Genomic DNA, 17,349 nt, shown 5'->3' with positions numbered 1-17,349 from the left:
CAAGCACACTCATGTATTCTGTGCTGCTTATTCAGATCAACTTTTTAAAAAATAGCTTAAATACACTGTACACACACAGTTTAGTTTTGTTTTACTTTTAGTTTATAAGTGAAATAAGCACCATCAGATCTGGTAAGAATAATTTTTCTGGATGTTTGTGACTATAGAGTTAAGGCAGGATTGTACACAAAGGCCCTGTCCCCATCTCTCCTCCTGACCCACCCCATCTTCTCGTGCTCTGAGCTTCAGTTTTGAAAGAGGAAAACATTGTTTAATCCAGTTGTGTGTCAAACTTTTTAGAACCATGAAAGAGATCATCTTTCTCCTCCTAAAAATTGCATGGGGTTTAGTACCCACACAGTGTTCTGCCAGCTGAGCAAGCATCATGATGTCACTAAGTTGTTTCATGTTTACTTCTTGTAGCACTATAAGGCCACCTGCCTTCTACAACCAGATAGACCTTATTCCTGCTTAGTTCTGGGGAAAGTTTAGAGCGCTTGCAGGTGAAAGCAAGTTGTGAATGTCTGTTGTTGCAAACATCAAGTTATTTTTCTTACTCAGCTTCCTCACATCAAAGATGCACTGGAAGCAAGCTGTTTCCTCACTGCGTGAATGCCAGCGTGGCTGCAGCAGTTACTGTACCTGATACAGAACCAGCAGGATCCTTATTGTTTTTCTCCATTGCTGCGGAAGTTGGCACAACTTCCTCTTTTGCACATGAGTGCTTGGGTGGCTTTTCCTCCATAACAAGACAGCCTAGAACATCAGACAACAGAAGACAGGGCACTTACTGTTCATTAAATGCAGACTTCAGCGTATCTGTTTTGAGACTTTCAGCACAAGAAGTTTACCTGTCTGTACTCCAGTTTAAGGGCTTACCTGTTACTGGCACAGTGCTTTCTGAAGAGGATGTAGGAACTTCTTGGGGTGAAGTTAAGTGATCACTGTCAACAGAAAATTATTTTTCAAATATTGATCCATATTATATAACTACATTAAAGACATCACCCTCCCTTCCCCCCAAAACCTGACCTGGACGGGATCGAGCTGACTGGTATTGATGGCTCTGCACGGTCCATCTTAACAGAAAGAGAGAAAGGTTAGTGTTAGACAAAAGGGTTGCCCCACACATAGAAAAAAAATTATGTCAAAGTTTTTAATAATTACTGCAGCTGTACCTGAATTAGCAGAGAACTGGATGATAAGTGGCTGCAGATTCATCTGCTAGTCTATAGCCACCTGTACATATAACATGCAGCTTGCCATATCATCATTAAGAGTGATAACTTTCTGCAGAAGTCTTACTTCAGGAGTATCACATTTAGAGATATATTTTGGTTCCTGACTTCATGTTTTGCTTCCAACCTGTTTTCAAATGACTGAAGTATAGTACTGAAGATGGTATTACTGTACCACCTTGCTGTCCTAATGCCGTGCATCAGGTTACATCCATTTTCTGAGGTCATAAAGTGCACAGAACTTCACTCAGCTATAGACATCCGACTCATTTAGGTAGATAAAAGCATTACTTTTAACAACTTTACTGAGCAGATGATTTGGAATGCAGAAAACCTGCCTATGGAAGCCTGCCTGTTCTGTTGTGCATTCTAGAGCTCATTTTGGAGTGACGCTTGTTTTCATGATGATATATAACAACTACCTAGGCTTTTCAGAAGGCTTCAGGCCTCCTTCTTTTCATGAAAGTAGCACAGAGGAATGAGAAATAACCTTTTCTTCAGGCAGAGGAGGTGTGGAACCATCCAGCTTTGGATAGCTCCCTACAAATCCCAAGAGCACTACACAAGTGGTGTTGGGAACAGAAAAACCCCATCAGCAAGTGATCACCTAGAGGTATCTGTTATCTTCCTGTTTCCCTTAAACATCCTTGGAGGACCCCAGAAGGGGGTGCTTGCACAGTAGAGAACAAGCTGTTGCTGAACAGCAGATGGCCAAGCCCCTGGGGGCTCTGTACAGCATTGGCTGCTCCCAGCATCAGTAAGTACTTGATGTTTTTCCTCCACAGAGCTTGACTGCCATTGCAGAGTCTATGCCCCAAGCCAGCCAATGTTTCCTCCAAAGCAAATCCAGGCTATTTTTATTCATATTTGAATTCTCTTTTAAGCTTAAGGAAGTAAAACATAGTATTTGTCTTGTCCAGGACATTAGGTCTACAGGAGTAACAGGGAATGAGAAGGTGAAGGGTGAGTAGTATGTTGGAATGAAGCTAAAAGAAACCTGGAGGACAGTTAAAACACATGCACACACCACCCTACCCAGAAAACATATGCCATCTGGAAGCGACCAAAGCAATGCGTTGTTCTACATGCCTCCTCCCTCCCCAGGTGACGCATGGCCAATGATTTTCTGTTTGCAATGAAGCAAAATCCTCAATTCCATTTAAAAAAAATCCATACTAGCTGTTCACATTAGGATTGCACAGGTAAACTTAAAGAGGAAAAACTATAAAACACTTGCTACATTTCCTAATAAAATAGGACTTTGCAGAGCATTAGAAAATGGTTCTTCTTCCTAATAAAAAGATTATAATGGTGAAGATCCTGCATTAGAATCATGATCACTTTCCACCTCCATCCCCTGAATTAGCAAAACAATCTAAAGATCCTCTACCACAGCAGGTAAGTTCTGACCACAATCTTATATAAACTCCATGAAAAAGCATTAATATTTTGGAGACCTTTCTTCTAGTTTTTGAACTACAAGACTTTCATAAAATCAAAACAAGCATAAGAAGCCCAATATTCATCTGGCATCACAAGAACTCCTTTATTTAATAGCCCCTGAACACCTACAATGACAACTCTGACAGAAAAACTCAAGTTACTTACATGCTGAAGGGCTCACTCTGATCAAACACACCTGCAACCACTGTGCAAATAAAAAACCCTAGGGATACTTTTCCTATTAAACGAGGATATTCAAATTTTGCTGCACGTCACAGTTTTTAGGAACAGATACTGGATACAATTCCTTTACCTTTCTCTTTGGGGGAAAAGCTTTAATGTTTTCATTTTTCCCCTCTAGAATATTCTCGGTTTTTATATTTGTGTGTGTGTGTGTGTGTGTGTGTGTGTGTGTGTGTATAAAAACAAAGAAAGTGACACTTGTGAATCCAGCTGGATTCACAGGAAGCTCCAGAGCTTCATTAGTGCTTCATTAAGCACAGATGTTTCAAACAACTTTGAGAGGCTGTCATTTCCGAGAAGGGCTGGATAAAGCAAGAGCCTCCCTTGGGATTATCCTCTTTAAGGTAATTTAAGTAGCAGCAGCACAAGTGAGGGAATTCCTCACCTCCTCTACTGCAGCCAAAAAGCAGGCTGAAACCATGGGCATTCCCCACCCCTCATACTTTCTACCTTGACTGCACTTTCTGCCTCAAGTCATCACTGGGATGCACAGCACCCAGGGTAGGGTTGCTCACTGGTGTTGCGTGGTTTGTTCCCAGGTTCATCAAAATAGCAGACCAATATCCTTCCATCACTGCCACCAACGCTGGCATTTGTAAAGCTTGTTATAAAACCATGCCTGTGGGGCTGAGGTTTGGATTTCGGCAGCGAGTATTACAGTGCCGTGCACAAAGCACAGCTGAGTGCACTGAGCTGGGGCTCATCAGGCTGCTGCCGTGAAAAAGCTGATTGACAGCTTGAGCTGTGGGAGGGAGTGCTCTGATAGATGCTGGATTCAATACAGCCATGAAGGCATATCTGAGCACGCAGCTGAGGGAAGGTCTCATGTACTGCAAAGATGCTATTTTTCAGCTGTTACATGGTAGCTGTGGGAGAAAGTGCAAAGAAAGGCAGCATTCACAACTAAAACATCCCGTGATTACTTACAGGTGGGTAAGTGAAGTCACTCAGACTTCCCTAGCAAAACTGAGTATTACTGCAGAAATAACACTTGCTTAAGCCTTGAAACCATTAAAAAAAATAAAAATAAAAAATTACTCCCCAGCTAAAAGCGTGACCCAGCTGCACATGAACATCAAGACATTTAGGTCCATCCCTACAATATTCCAGGGTTGGGCCCAAGTAGAAGGGAGTGCCCCACAGAAAACAAGCTGTCACAGCACCCTGCTGACTGATGCCAGCTTGATTACAACACTGGTTTACAGCTGCCCAGTCTGGATCTTAAGGGTATTTATAAGGCATAATTACTTGAACCCATTCAAAACCATGTCTGGGGTGTCAGAGACAGCACTCACCTCAGTAAGTGAAGAGTCCATCATTGTAATGGAAACAGGAAGGTCTGCATCAGTATAGTTATCAGCAGAGTATATTTTCCACCTGGCAATACACATTTTATTTGCATATTGCCCAAACAACAGTGAGATATATAGCCTGTTTTCCTTAAGCACATAACAACCAAAGCCACCACTATCTGTAGAGACAGACAGCCAGTCTCTCAGAGAGAGATTCATCACAAACATCAACCCCTCCTCCCCCAGACAGCAAGAACCACCACCTGTCCTTCTCCTAGCCTCCTCCACACTGCACTTCTCTAGAAAAAAGGGGGGAAAAAAAGTGGCAAAAAGCTTCAAGAACTACTAAGCCTTTTGCTGCAGGCTGCCTGCCTCTGCATCTTCAGGAATATCCTTATCTTTCTTCTTAAATATTCACTGACAATAGTTAGCTAACTTTCATAGCCTTACACTGTTCAATCTGTTTGAAACATCTAAGGAGGCAGCTTGATAGGCAAGATCTCAGAATTCCTGCTCTAAACTCTGCCAAAAAATTGACTCCTCAAAACCAACAGCATTTTGGCTCTTAAGTGAGAGTGTCAATCATAAGTTAAATACTGAAAATAGACACAAGAACACCTACCTCATACCTCAGTTTTCCAAATATCAAACAGGAACACCATCACTGTGCATAGCTGGTGGTCATAGCAGCATTTCAGTGAAGAGTTCTAATATTACTCTTGTGAAAAGGTCCAAGGTGTTACACCCAAAATGCCATTAGCTGAGCACTGAGTGTCCACTGTTTCTTAAGAGATGCCCTACTGTTGAACTCAGTATGTTCTGGGGATACATCATCCCCCAGGACCTGCTAAATCCCATGGATTCTTCCACCCTTCACCATAAAGAGATGTTTTTTGCCATCTTACTTGCACTCTACTGATGTCACATCCGAAGCAGACGTGTGACCCAGATCACAGCTTTCAAATGTGCAGCTGCTAGAGCACTGTCTGCACGGGGGATTCCAGCTGGGCACAGGAGAGTTATCTGGTACCGAGGTCTCCAAGGTCAGAGCATCTGTTGAAAGAGAAAAGTGTGAAGAGCAGTGGTCATAGGAAAAGCTGGACATAGACCTAAGAGTCAAATATTGCCTTAAATGACTAAGATAGTCATTTAGCAGACCAACTTAATAATGATTTAAAATAAGACACCTTTCATCTTGCTGTGAAAGAGGCTAGGTGGGCTTCACATATTTTTGTACATGGAGAAAAAAGTTATAGAAACTTCTTCATAGGACAGTACTGGTCTAGTGAAGCATTGTCTGACAGAGGACAGCAGGAAATAGATTGTTTACTGTGATCTTTTCTGTATTAATATTTGATTGGTGCAAGATGCAAATACCTGCCTTATTTGTGGCTGGATCACAATATTACTGCAAGCTGTAACTACACTGAGATAGCACATGCAGTCAAACAAATTCTTCTTCCATTTCTCCCCAGTATGGCACAGGATTACATCTGAGTATTTTATAGCTTGTACAAGAAGAGTCATTGTGTTGTACACAGCAGAAGAAACACTTTGTTTATAAAATACCAAATGAACTCTGCAGCACAGTGGAATTGTGGGGAAGTACAAATAGCCTAATATACACAGGAGAAGTGTATACTATTACACGATTCTTAAAAGCTGTTACTCATCCAGGTTTTTAAACCAGGATTGGCCCTAGCTCAGTAGCAGGGCATCAGTTGCTACACCACATTGTATTCCAGCCAAGAGGATGAATGGGGAAAACAACTCAAGCCCTGTCAATTCACACTTGCAAGTACTTTGTCAGGAGTATACCTGACTACATGATTTATTACAATACCTCCTTAGGCTTTTTAGGACTCCTGGTAGACTCACAGGCAGTCATCTTTTCAAACCTCTAATGGAAAGCATTAAAGGCATGATTCAGCATCCAATCACATGCAAAATAAGCTAAAGCCAACAGTAGGCTTTCCACAGCTTATTAGCATGTTTAGCACCAGTGAGATTGTTCCATTCCTCCTATTAACTATTTTTGTGTTTCAGGAGAGAGACAGAAGATTGGCCAACACCACTAGGTCTTACCTAGCAGAGGTGTAAGACACCAGTCTGAAATATCTGAGGGCAAGGTCCTGTGAAGTTCAGCGTGCAAGGTGAGTCCTTCACTCCACAGTCTTTTAGGGCAATGGAGCTGCTAATGGAAAAGTGGAAAGAGCTGATCTTCAGTCATGTTGAATACACAACTGCCAACAGCTCCCAGCCACCATACACACAGAAATGCATCTGTGTAATAGAATTCTAATTTATACATATATATGTGTATATTTCTTCTTCTAGAAAAGCTTATATCCTTTATGAACAGAATGAATACAAGAAAAGGCAGAATAATTAAAAGTTGAAACTTTACACTTTTGACATCTGTGTTGGTTTCAGCTAGGTTTGGGAGAGGTAAAAGAAATATAAATGGATGGGATAAAAGCAAGACAAGCAGGGTGGAAGAGGGAAGAAACCAAACCAAACCAAAGCCAATCTTTCCTTCTCTACCTCTTCACAAGCCAAATCAACCATGCAGGCCAAGACAGAGAGCACTTCCCCAATGTCTGGCACCTACTAAGCAGAATGTGTTTCCTTTAGCAGAGGCATGAGGACAACTCCAACTTGAGCCCTGGTGCATGCAGAGAAGGTGCTGCCTGCCTGCCTCACAAACATACACCACCTATTTGCTGGTTAGTGCTGAAGAGGTATCATGTGAAGTTGGTTGGAAGAAACTTCTGAAATAACATTAACACAGCTGCAATTTACTAAGTGTTGCATAAACAACAAGTAATGGAAGAGAAATTAAAGAGTGCATCTCCATTTTCAGCTTCTGATCCTTCTCAAAAGGCAATTTAACAAGTGCCTATATTTTGTCACAGAGACTGCTCAAAATCAATAGGAAACTAACTTTGCAATAAAGTTTTGAATATACTTTTGTATATGTGCATGCGTGTGCATCTACACATTTTATATATACACATTAAAAAAAAGTAGTTTGTTTGACCTGGCAAAGTCTCTCACAAGGAGACCTATTTCCTCCAGGTCATGAAAGAAAATACAAACAAAGCAAGTACCACATTTTAGCAGGCTTGGCAGTGATCAGAACAAACACTTACCTTCCTCTTCACTGGCTCAGCTGATGTAGGCAGTAGACCGTAATCAGATCCTTCATCTACACAGTGCTGTTGCAATAGAGAAACAGTGTAAGGAAAGTAGGCATAGGAGATTTGGGGAAAAAAAAGGAATACTACAACTGATTGTGAACAAAAATGGAATTTTATCTTTCCAGCTGAACTATTTTCAGTTATCGGGAAAAATATGCAGTTGTTTCCCCATGCTAGTTTCAGCCTTTATTTCTTCAGACCATTATGCACAAATACATGTTTTATTCTCGTGCAGCTGGTCCACAGTTCTGATTCTGCTCCTCTGATGTCCCTGTTACCGCTTAAGATACATTTTAGGATCTTCTGCTTGTCTTCATAAATACTTTGTTATTCTGTGTTAAATCTAGACTGCTCAGATGCTGAGCTACAGCGTTCTTTACTAGAGCCAGTTGGGAAAAAAATCTTCCCACTATAACTCCCCCTCCACCCCCTCCTAAAGTTGAAGAAAGTATATTTATTCAAAGCAGAGTATTCCAGAGTTATATAACTTCCAGCATATTTCCACAGAGGGGCATGAAGGTAATAACTATTTTACTGGATATTCCAATGCCTGGATATTGGAAGTGTTTTATAACAAAATTTTAAGCAGTTATTTGGAAGACTGCCTGCAGAAGAGAGGGCTGATTGTGGGGGACAACTCACACCATCCCATCAAGGAAGGTTTCCCTCACCTACATTAAGCATGATTGTGAACAACTGTTTACAGCCAACACAGCTGTTTACAACACCACACCACTGCTGTAAGTTTGAGCCCATCTTTTCAAAAAGGTTGAAGGTAAATGATGTGTATTGTAGATCAGTACAGAGAGTTCACTTTGTCTCCACAGCCAAAAAGAAAGCTGCTGCCAAATTACTTGCAGTTCACCTCAGCTATAGATGTCCTTCCACCAGAACATGTAGTGTGCAAACCTACCTTTTCTTCTCCTACCAGACAAGCTTCATACCTGGCACTGCCATTCACAGAGTCGTCCTTTAAGCAGTTCCCCTCTCAGTGCATTAACAGTAGCTATGAAGAGACATTTACAAGTCTTAGAGGGTCCCTTATAATTTGAGAAGGAACAGTACAGCATTAAAGTGCCTGTAACCCAACTGCTGCCTGTCACAAACCCATTATATTTCACTTTGGCCCAGTCATATCTACATCAGTTTTCACAGAAAGAGTTTTTACCTTTTGTTTTGCAAGTTCCACCATACAGAAGACCTGGGCACTTTTTTCCACGTGCTTATGTTTCCCTTGTTCTACTCTAAAGTGAGGGGTTAATTCCCAGTGCCATCAGTGTTAATGTGCTACAGTTCCCTGTGGAAATGGATGACTCCATTACAGCTCTACAGAAGAAGCATTTGTACAAAAGTTTTCAGGCAATCATGGAGTAGTTTAGGTCGGAAGGGACCTTAAAGACCATCCAGTTCTAACCCCACTGCCATGGGCAGGGACACCTCCCACTAGGCCAAGACCAGGTTGGGTTGGATGGGGGCTTTGGGCATCCTGAACACTTCTAGAAAAGGCCTTAAAGTAGAGTAGATGGGCTTTATTTCATACTTAGAAACATTCTTTCTCCAAGTTTGATAAACAGAGGCAGCCCCTGGTGTGTTTTGTTGTTGTTGTTGTTTTTTTGTTTTTTACACCTTGATACAAGTCTACTGTAGCTTTTATATCACATCTAATATTGAGGGACTGGAGAGGAGGAAGAAAATACTTCATTAGCACTGTCACCTCAGTGCCCAAGCAAAATTTGAACACTACTCTCAGTGGCTCTTTCAGGCTTTTTTCACTGTATAGTGGCTGTAGCCATTAGCTGCAAGTCATGGTTACGTGGGCCTGGCCAACATGGGTTGAGTAGGAGCTTCTTCAGCCAACATATTACCCAATTTCTTATCTCTTATCATGCAGGTAGGGAAAGTAGGGAAACAGAATGGGGAGGAAGGGGGAGGGAAAAAAAAAAAAAAACAAAAACAAACAACAAAAAAAAAACAGTTCTTTAGTCAGAAGGGGCACTAGACCTAGCTTTCTGCAGGAACCAGTGTAGAGCATTGTCCTTCCCCTACCCCCCATCCTTGTTTCTGTCCTGTTCTTTATAAGATCTTCCAACTTCTCTACAGATCTACCTGTTTACTTCTATCTATCTACAAAAACACTTCTGCAAACTACCTAGAATCATTTAAGAAAGGATGAGACTTTGGCTGTAAAGTTGGTAGGGCTTTTGATTTTGTTTCTTTGCTGTTTTGGTTTGGGTTTTGTGGGTCAGTGGCACCAATCTCTCTCTTCCACAGTGTCTGAGGTTCTCTCTTTTTATTGATGCTAACTTGCTTTGCAGAAGTGCTTTATCAATTCAGAGCTGAAGAAAATACATTTCCATTGCCATGACTCTTGCTAAAAAAACACCCCACAGTTTGAAGAAAACAGTAGACATGAAAGGAACATGAACATACACGTGCAGACAATGCCAAAACATTGGTCACAAGTCAGCAAGCACAGCTTGGGGCTCTGGTTGCCACATCAGTACCATAGAGCTAAGGCATAGGAATCAGTGTAGTTTTTCTACAAGACAAATTGTAGTTTCACTGAAATGTGTTTAAAACACACACATCCCTTAAGCTTTTTGCCTATCATAAATTATATTTTGCATTGCATTTGGAAATGCATGCCTGATGCCAAATGTTCAGTGGGCTTAAAAGCAGTCAGCTGTTCTCCCCAGCAGCAATAGGTTCTTCAGCATTTGGAAGAAAAAATCCACGTGATGGAATTAAGCCATTACCTTATGTAAGTGTCCAGCCTTTTGTGCAAGCAAGGAAGATGTAGTATGAAGTTTTCATGGTTCCACAGCAGAAGTTGCACATGCACAATGCAATAACACTATTGCTTTCCACCAAAGAAAGCAGCTTTTGCATACCACACAGTTATTTAGGTACACAGAGCAAATCCAAACAGTAAGAGGAATGTAGAGCATAAAAATCAAGTCTCCTCGGTACAGAAAGCTTAGACCGTTAGGAGTAAGGTGGGCTACTCAGGTATGCGAACAGCACCTTCAGTAAAGAAGTGCTATCCATGGAGTTACTAAGCCTTCTTCATATGGCAGGAGATTGTTTTAGGAGTCTGCAGCTGCAGCACAGCCCAACAGCCACTCATGGGAATCCCACCTGACACACTTTCACAGACCATTTTACCACCAGGTGACCCACAGGTCAGTCTTATTCCCCTTCATCACAAATAATCAGCTAAGGATTCGCCCATGCAAGAGCGAATGCTGGTACATTGCCAAGAGTTACTCACTTTTCTGCTCTTCCACCTTTTCTTGAAGCAACTGGCAAGTGCTTGTTAAAGCTGCATTCACATCCTTGAGATTTTGCTGCTCAGAAATGGCTTCCTCTAACTTGCATTTTAAGGATGCGGCTTCCTCACAAGCAGAGTGAAAGGCTTCAACTTGATCCTTTGCCTAAGCAAGAAACAATATTTAGAAAAAAAAAAAAAAAGGAGGAAAAATAAATAAAAAAGATCAGCCTGGTTAATACAAGGAGACTACATTTCATGTAAATGAAACTGAACTGCATCTGTTCTCTCTCAGGAAGTGATAAAGCTCCCTCTGAACTTCTGCATTTTTACAGTTGGGGTGGACTGTGTATGGAAGCTATTTTTGGCTTTTTTCTCTTTTCTTTTTTTTAAGCCACCACAAATATGCAATGCTGCCTCTTTCATCAGCAAACTGTTGTCACCACCCCCTCAAATTTTACTTCCTCTGCTGGTTCCACTTTTGCAGTGAGGCACTCCATTCCGAACACACGATTTCCTTTCTCAAGAGCAGCAATGCATTGTATGTAGCATTCTGCATTTGCTTGCTTGTTTTCTGTGTAGAATAAACTAGGTCCTCTCTTACCTGTTTGCTAGCATCCTCAAGCTGCTTTGTAGCTTTCTGCAGCTCTAAACCAAGGGCTTCTGCCTGGCCAGCAGCTTCTTCTTGCAACTGTTTGACAGTTTCTATCTCACGTTGTCTGCAGGTTGCAAGAGCACAAACCACAATCCGTTACTGACATTTTAGAGCAGGCATGCCTGGGAGATGACACACGCTAGCTGTTGAGATGTGCATTAAAGACCATATTCAGCCATCACACATCATGGCTCCCCACGATCCAGCACCAGGGAGTTTGCACTAAGCAAGAACAATTTAACCTGGTAGTCAGACAAGTTTTCTCCCTCTAACAGCCCTGAAAGTAGGAAGGGAATGGAGGTTTTCCCTGGTTTCTTCCTAGCTAAGCAGTGAAAGGTCTGTGCCATCCCCAGACAGCTGGGTACCATAGTGGAAGCTTGGAGATTACCTAGAGACACTAGATAAAAAGCTTAGTTGACCAAGTTGTGAAAAAATTTTCCAGTTTGGTCAAAATAACTGAATATTGAGTCAATTGTCCTGGCAAAATAAAAAATGGAGTTATGACTACAGGTACACAGCTAATTAGTTTCCAAGTGATTCAGATGGTATTTCACTTGACAGTGAGCAGATGCCATACCACAGGACCAGTGCTAAACACAATTGCTTTTGAGAAACCTCTTCTTTTTCACTGCAAAACAACCCTTGCCCTCTTATTCTCTAACTTTTATATGTTTTTATTTTTCCTTGTTGCTATCACCACAAAGAGTGGTAATGCAGTGAGAATCAAGAAACCAAGCTGTCAGTATTTTTATCAGCTCTTTTCTGACTGAAGGAAAAGCAGGTGGGAGGTCTACATTAACAATGTGAGTTGAATATAAGTAATGTAAAAGAGCAGTATGACTGCTCTGTGTTAGCTCTCAGGGATGCAAAGCCCTAGTAATCTACTTGCACCCTGAACCCAAGTAATGGCAAGCATGCAAAAATTTACAATTTAGTGTAGGATGGTGGAAAGCTGACACTATGAGTAAGTCTATGTTGAAACAAGACAATGAATCCAGATCAATTGTTCTGGAAAAACAAACAAAAACCTTAACTTGACTAGCTACTTTCCTGAATGTCTAGGAGAGGTGGGAGGGAAGAAGTACAAGGGTTTACATCTACAAATATGGCAGCAAAAGACAGCAACATCAAAGCTCCCAGCAGGAACTATGGGCTAATAAACTCAGATTTAGAGTTATATTTTCATATGTAATGAGGTAACTCACTGCCTCAGTTTCTCAACGGTATAGCTGCAGTAATGCTAGAAACACCAATACCCACATGTATGTATTTTACAGATCTTCAGCTTCACACACAACCAGCAGTTTATTTAATGGTTGCATCTGCTAGGTAGGCAGCATTCCTACCCCTTTTACCCACTTTTAACTGTTCAGTTTGTGGTCTTCCCTGGTGTTTTCAGAGACATCTCCAAGCTCATATGTTAATTCATACACAAGCCTTAACTCCCACATGGAGAACGGATCTGGGTTTAGCATAACATTACACTAAAACAGCAGATTTCCTCCATGGCAAAAAAAAAAGGGGGGGTGGCCTTCAGAATTCAGTAAATTTTGTTCCACAACACAATTTAAACAAACAAATGAAACACATCTGCTTTAAAGGGATACCTGGCAGAGAGCTCTTTCCTTAGGTGAAGTTGCTCTGTCCTGTTTCGCCTCAGGTTGCTTGCCATTCGAATAAAATCCTTATCTAGAGATTCTTTGTATTTTTGCAAGAGGTGAAGTTTCTGGATCCAAAGATGTCTTTTTTCCCCTAGCTTTTGCCTGAGAACCTGTGGAATTTTGAAATCGAGTTGCCACCTGGTTAGATGAGGAGCAGAGACAGAGGGTAAACCAGAGCCCTGAATTACACACTGAACTGATTTCCCTGCTTCACCGTATCATCACCCAACACTGCCAGCAATAATGCAGAGAAGAATTGACAAAACCTAACCTTCAGACCTGTGCTTTATCACTTCTAGAACTGATGGGATGTGGGGACAGACAGGCTAAGCTCCTGTCAAGCATTAGTACTTTCAGAGCAGTAATATTTTTTTAATTTATTTATTTTTTTTTAACAAGAAATCTGAAGCATTCTGTATCCCAGTTCAACTTGGCAAACAGCTTCTACTTTTTTTTCCAAAAAAAAAAAAAAAAAAAACCTTCTAAGACAGAAACCACACTCAGCCTTTTTTTCCAATCTAGGGTGTACAGATAGCAAAATTAATATATGGTTAACTAGCACTTATAGTAAGCAGACACTAAGAGTGGCAGAGGATTACATGGTTCACAAGGAAGTTGTAAAAACTTCCTTTAGAAAGATGCCCAACAACAAAAACGTACTTGGTAAAGGAAAAGTTTTAATAATGACCATCTTGCAGAAATCTAAATTTCTATGACCTCTTCTTCAACATCCAGTTAAGTCCATTGGAACTGATTTGAATGCATATTACTGCTGAAGTGTGTGTGTGTGGGAACAACCCACCACAATAAAAGTTCCCATTTCATTTTGTCATACGTCTCTAGTAGGTTAAGTCTATCCAAGGAATGACTCCTGTGACAAAGATTTCCTTTTCCAAATCAGAGGTGAAATTGGAAGAAGGAGAAGATGATTTACAAAAAAATAAAAATAAAAAATGAAACTTTAAGTGATGTTGCATTGACTGTATTTCTCTGAACAGTGATTTGCAATATAAAGTATTGTGAAATAAAAATAGTCCTTTTTCTCTGACGTAATTCAACTGAATGTGCAAAATGGAGGCCTCAGCTTATAAAGAATGCTTAACTACAGATCCCATTTCTGTGATGTTATATTAATTTATTAATTCGAAGGGGAGAAATGATCCTACAGATGTAGGACATGTTATTTCTTTGTAAATTAGAGTTTAATATTGTTCATGAGCTTCAAAAAAAAAAAAAAAAAAAAAAAAAAAGTGTAGCACATCAAGTATCACACCATAGAAAAGAGCCTGAACTGCTTCACTAGATAGGTTTACTGGAATGACATGGGATGTGACCACGTGCAAATGCCCACATCCTGAAGATAAGTTTCTCAGCCAAGGCAGTCAGCAGCTGCTGTTAGAAATACCATAGTTTTGACGCACAAGTGGCACAGGCTTATCAGGGCACATGTACAGTGTAGCACAGTTATCTTCCAGCAGGAAAGGGGCAAAAAGTTTTTACTGCTACCATCTACATATATGCTTATGTATATACATAGAAAAACACAGGCTCAATTAAAATTTACTTTGGGTATAATTTAAAATGAACCAGCAAAACATGCCCATAATATATTTTACAGAATATAGAGGGTGAGGGAAAAAAAGAAGTGTTAGGCTTCAAGTTCCACTGCATAGTCCAAGATTTCATTTATATTTCTAAAAAAAAAATTTCCGTAAGACTGCAAGAAGCTACCTTGTTGTTTAACTCCCTATAACATATTTCCCCCACATCCATCTTTTTCCAGGTAGATGAAGACAATATGCTTAACATGAAGACAATTCCCAACCCCAATGTTCAAGAATCACAGGACCTTTTATTTTTAAAGCATCTTTCTCTTTCTTGAACCTTTGCTAGCTTAGTTTCCAATTGCATCACTTTAGGCGAGAGAATGGGATTTCCCACAGCCAACACTTATACCAAAAAAATTCAACTTTACTTGTTTAATAGGAATACAGCTTTGGCATGAATGATAAGGTAACCAGTATCTTTCAGATGTGAAGTTTTGAAGGAGGAAGTCTTTAATTAAATATAAAAAGTTATAACAATGCACAAGACAGCAGTTTCCTTGATTTGACTTAGAGACATGCTGGGGTGAATAAAATGAGACTCTGGCACCTTCTCCCAGGGGAAGCTTTCAGGATTTAAAACCAGAAAAAAGGAAAAAAATAGAGAGACAAAGCTATGAGTAAGATGACCATTTGAGAAACTGCTATTACATGGAAAATGGTGGGAGTGTGAGTGAGGTGCAGCGAGCAAACAAGAGCAAGACGGTTAAGCAGTATCCACAGACTGCTGCTTACATGAGGAAGTTATTCTTGCCACAGTTACTTTGAGCACAAGCATACATTATGCAAGATGAAGTATAAAATATTTTTGTAATAACCTTTCTTGAGGCATATCCAGCAAGAGCTAAACATTTTGTCTTTCAAAAAGGCAAACCTAGTGATAGGACTGATTTGAGAAACTGGTTAAAAACCCTTCCTTCCTGCTCCTCCTATTGGAGGAACCATCCATTGCAGTAGTCAAACAGAACATGGGAAAAAAAACTAGTGCTTGAGAAACAAGTTTCATACAGTGGGCAGAAAAGCTTAATTGTCATCTGACCTCATTTTCTTTTTCAAATCTACTTGCATCATCTACCCTTTCCTTCAAGCATAGCTTTATCAAAGCGATAAGTTAATCAAAGTGCTAAGTTGCACTAGATAAGTCAGGAAAAGCACAGCACTTAAACGAAGAGCTATTATTTCCCCCCTCCCCCCCCCAAAAAAAAAAAAAATTATAACAAGAGATACTTCTCTATACAGCCATATCTAACCCACAGATGGACTGTTATGACCTCAAGTAACATACATAGCACGCAACAGTAAGATACTGGGACTGTGCAAAAATTTTAGGCAGGTACGTCAGAAAATAGCTTCAGAGAAAGAGTTACTTACTACAAGTTTTCTTTCCCAGGCCTGCTGCATGTTCACATCAGGATCGTCTATCCATTGTAAAGATGTCATGACAAGTTCCTCCAATTCAGAGGCTTCTTCTTGCTGCAAAATAAGATAAAATTAAATTAAAATTAAAAATCAAACCCTGGCATTTCTAACACTAATCTGAAATAGTGCTGCCCAGAATTACCTATCTGATACACAGTGGTAGATGGGATGCCAACTGATACTGTTAGGGTAAATATGCCCCACCTCCACCACCTAAGAAGCTGTTTTTTTGTTTTGTTTTGTTTTGTTTTTTTTTTTTTTTTGTTTTGTTTTGTTTTGTTTTGTTTTGTTTTGTTTTTTTTCCCCCTAAAAAGAGTAAACATGAGCCAATTATTAGTGTTTGGGGAGGCCCTAATTAAAAGGCTGACAACAGACTACATCATTATTCACGTAAGCTATGCCACTGACCAGGTTTTGCATAACAAGCTTAAATTTTTCTCCCGCATATTCAGGTCCCTGAAGTAAGAACAGTACTTCACGGTCCAGTGTTTCATCCAGGGACATCCATTCAGCCTTGGTAATCTTTCAAGAGAGAGAAGAGACAGCTAGCTTATTTTGACATCTTATTACAGACTGGTATCAGTGACATTTAGACTTTTCCAACATATCCCTGCATTGTATTTACCAGAAGGTCAGAGCTACTGAAACTTTTAGCTTGTAAGAGCTTTTCAAAACCATCTTGTCATGGAGATATATATATATTTTTTTTTTAAAGGCAAGCCAAGCTCCTGAGTGATCCAATGCAAATTTTCATGTCAAAAGCAGGCAAGAGGAAGTCAAAAATTAGGTATCCTTATTTGGAGTAGGCTTTACTAAGGGAAGAATAAACAGAGCACTAACTTGGCTTTACAGGTGATTTAGTGGAATTGTGTCTCCCTACAGTATTTGAGAGGTAAACACAGTGACTCACTGCATCTGTAATAGGTGACAATACATTAATTTTGAAACAGAATCTGCCTCACAAAATAGACCTTTCATTTCTGGGCCTGCATTTTCAGTCCCACCAAGGATTTTCTTCTTCAGATGCTACCTCTTTGCAAATGCACCAAACACAAAAGTATATAGCAGTATGAGGAAATCTAAGAAGAAGAAAAAAAAGTGTGCTGTTGCAGTGATTTTATTTTTGATCAGTTCTGCTGAACAATTTGTATCTGCAGGGGAGACCAAACTTCCAGCATCACGTGAATTGTTTCTGACCAAATGTATAGTTACTAGCTAGGAACTGCAGAGGACACGGGACGCTACAACTCCAAACCAACAGGCTTAACTGCAGCATTAAGATTCTGTCAGCCTGTGCCAGGCTTCTATGAAGAATGCCTCTCCTGC

At 40.3% G+C, this 17,349-nt stretch overlaps 1 protein-coding gene across 4 annotated transcripts in view; it reads right to left on the bottom strand.

The window, feature by feature from the left end:
- Positions 1 to 17,349, bottom strand: part of IRAG2 (inositol 1,4,5-triphosphate receptor associated 2) — a 39,586-nt gene that overhangs the window by 9,607 nt on the left and 12,630 nt on the right. Inside the window, exons 15-27 of one of the 4 annotated variants that reach the window (XM_084506114.1) lie at positions 16,432 to 16,545; positions 15,976 to 16,077; positions 12,947 to 13,110; positions 11,289 to 11,403; positions 10,688 to 10,850; positions 8,361 to 8,422; positions 7,369 to 7,434; positions 6,302 to 6,410; positions 5,122 to 5,269; positions 4,220 to 4,301; positions 1,033 to 1,079; positions 880 to 944; positions 643 to 756 (exon numbers count right to left, since the gene is read on the bottom strand). In XM_084506114.1, the coding sequence (XP_084362240.1) occupies positions 643 to 756; positions 880 to 944; positions 1,033 to 1,079; positions 4,220 to 4,301; positions 5,122 to 5,269; positions 6,302 to 6,410; positions 7,369 to 7,434; positions 8,361 to 8,422; positions 10,688 to 10,850; positions 11,289 to 11,403; positions 12,947 to 13,110; positions 15,976 to 16,077; positions 16,432 to 16,545 (1,351 nt within the window). Of the gene's footprint in view, positions 1 to 642; positions 757 to 879; positions 945 to 1,032; positions 1,080 to 4,219; positions 4,302 to 5,121; positions 5,270 to 6,301; positions 6,411 to 7,368; positions 7,435 to 8,360; positions 8,423 to 10,687; positions 10,989 to 11,288; positions 11,404 to 12,946; positions 13,111 to 15,975; positions 16,078 to 16,431; positions 16,546 to 17,349 lie in introns of those variants that run through there. The other 3 variants (XM_084506115.1, XM_084506116.1, XM_084506117.1) reach the window with 3 other exon arrangements.

The sequence above is a fragment of the Aythya ferina genome (genome assembly GCF_964211825.1).
Source record: "Aythya ferina genome assembly, chromosome: 1".
Classification (NCBI taxonomy): domain Eukaryota; kingdom Metazoa; phylum Chordata; class Aves; order Anseriformes; family Anatidae; genus Aythya; species Aythya ferina.
This window is presented reverse-complemented; position numbering and strand designations above follow the sequence as displayed.